This window comes from Anoplophora glabripennis, unplaced genomic scaffold (genome assembly GCF_000390285.2).
Source record: "Anoplophora glabripennis isolate ALB-LARVAE unplaced genomic scaffold, Agla_2.0 scaffold2062, whole genome shotgun sequence".
NCBI lineage: Eukaryota > Metazoa > Arthropoda > Insecta > Coleoptera > Cerambycidae > Anoplophora > Anoplophora glabripennis.
Window position 1 is genome coordinate 12,126 of NW_019418137.1, and position 2,311 is coordinate 14,436.

The following is a 2,311-nucleotide window of genomic DNA, read 5'->3' on the forward strand; positions in this document are numbered from 1 at the left end:
GCTTTATATTTTCGCTTGTACTCTCTGTATTTATATCATAAAATCATAACTAAACAGTTGCCTTCATATTTACAAGGAGTTTTCGATGCGGAAACTTCGGGAACCGATAGAGATTAATCGATGGTCTGAATTGAGACATTTGGGCGATGCATATAAAATAGGGGTGATGGTGAGGGTGATGGAGAGAATGATTGTGAGGGTGATGGTGAGGGTGAGTCTGATGGAGAGAATGATGGTGAAGGTGATAGTGAAAGTGATGGTTATGGTGAGGGAGGTTGATGGTGAGCGTGATGATGGGGGTGAGGGTGATGGTGATATGGTGGGGTGAGGGTGAGGCTGAGGGTAAAGTGTGAGTGAGGGTGAGGGTGAAGGTGATGGTAAGGGTAATGGTGAGGGAGATGGCCATGGGGATGGTGAGAACGATGGTGAGGGTGATGGTGAGGGTGGTATTGAGGGTTAGGATGATGGTGAGGGTGATGGTGACGGTGAGGGTGAAGGTGAGGATGAGGGTGAGCGTCAGGGTGAGGGTGATAATGATGGTGAAGATGGTGGGGGCGATGGTGAGGGTGATAGTGAGGGTGATGATGAGGGTGAAGGTGAGGATGAATTGAAAGCTAACGTAACGTAAATAATATCAAACCTAACGCAAAATGAAAGGTGACTTAATTGTTTATTATTTTTACATTAGATTAGCTCACATTTTACGTTAGGTTTGATATTTTTTTACGTTAGGTTAGCTCACAATTTACGTTAGGTTTGATATTTTTTACGTTAGGTTTGATATTTATACGTTAGGTTAGTTTTCATTTTACGTTTAGGTTGGACAAAACAACGGAAGGACGGTAGTGTCGGTAGTGATTGGCTCTTTCCCCCGCATTTGCTAGCTGTCGCTTGTGCAAAAATCGCGGAGCAGTATATAGTAGAGAACTCGAGATATCTTACGGAGCCAGAAATAAGAATGGAAGAATGGAATAAGAAAATTTCACCATATATTACACAAACAAGCAAAGAAAGCAGTTGCCTCCATATTTATACATAGATTTCCGATGCGGAAACTTCGGGCACTGATAGAGATTCAAAAAATAATATGAGTTTGATTNCGGAGCCAGAAATAAGAATGGAAGAATGGAATAAGAAAATTTCACCATATATTACACAAACAAGCAAAGAAAGCAGTTGCCTCCATATTTATACATAGATTTCCGATGCGGAAACTTCGGGCACTGATAGAGATTCAAAAAATAATATGAGTTTGTTATATAAACTATATTAGAAAAAGGCTTAGATTAGGAAAAACGGCGTGTTATACGTTAATTACCATCGAGAGAGCACGTTTTGCAACAAAAAACATTATTTTTAGTTTTGCCAGTGGCGTCTGTACTACCACGTTACTGGATATTTCTAAAGAAAAAATTGGTACGTCACTACTTTTACATAAAATAAGAAACAGTTTTGGATTCTTCATTCTATAGGGTGATGGTGATGCTGGAAAAAGCTGATCGATGGTCTGAATATAGACATTTGGGCGATGCATATAAAATAGAGGTGATGGTGAGGGTGATGGTGAGGATTATTGTGAGGATGATGGTGAGGGTAAGGGTGAGGGTGAGTCTGATGGAGAGAATGATGGTGAAGGTGATAGTGATATGGTGGGGTGAGGGTGAGGCTGAGGGTAAAGTGTGAGTGAGGGTGAGGGTGAAGGTGATGGTAAGGGTAATGGTGAGGGAGATGGCCATGGGGATGGTGAGAACGATGGTGAGGGTGATGGTGAGGATTATTGTGAGGATGATGGTGAGGGTAAGGGTGAGGGTGAGTCTGATGGAGAGAATGATGGTGAAGGTGATAGTGAAGATGATGGTTATGGTGAGGGTGAGGTTGATGGTGAGGGTGATGATGGGGGTGAGGGTGATGGTGATATGGTGGGGTGAGGGTGAAGTGAGAGTGAGGGTGAAGGCGATGGTAAGGGTAATGGTGAGGGAGATGGTCATGGGGATGGTGAGAGCGATGGTGAGGATGATGGTGAGGGTGGTATTGAGGGTTAGGATGATGGTGAGGGTGATGGTGAGGGTGAGGGTGAGGGTGAAGGTGAGGGTGAGCGTGAGGGTGAGCGTGAGGGTGAGGGTGATAATGATGGTGAAAGGTGTTGGTGAGGGTGATAGTGAGGGTGATGGTGAGGGTGAGGGTGAAGGTGAGGTTGAATTGAAAGCTAACGTAACGTAAATAATATCAAACCTAACGTTAATTGATAGCTCACCTAACGTAAATAATATCAAACCTAACGCAAAATGAAAACTAACTTAATTATTTATTA

The 2,311-nt window shown here is 43.0% G+C and overlaps 1 protein-coding gene across 1 annotated transcript; it reads right to left on the reverse strand.

Moving 5' to 3' along the window:
- Positions 1-1,466: 1,466 nt before the first annotated feature.
- On the reverse strand, positions 1,467-1,988 carry LOC108915608. Its single transcript, XM_018721678.1, has one exon. It carries the CDS (start codon positions 1,986-1,988, stop codon positions 1,467-1,469), a length of 522 nt encoding a protein of 173 aa, XP_018577194.1.
- Between the last annotated feature and the right edge of the window lie 323 nt (positions 1,989-2,311).

Bases quoted from the DNA above. Each gene is read 5' to 3' on its own strand.
- LOC108915608 (XM_018721678.1), bottom strand. From the start codon at position 1,988: ATGACCATCTCCCTCACCATTACCCTTACCATCGCCTTCACCCTCACT.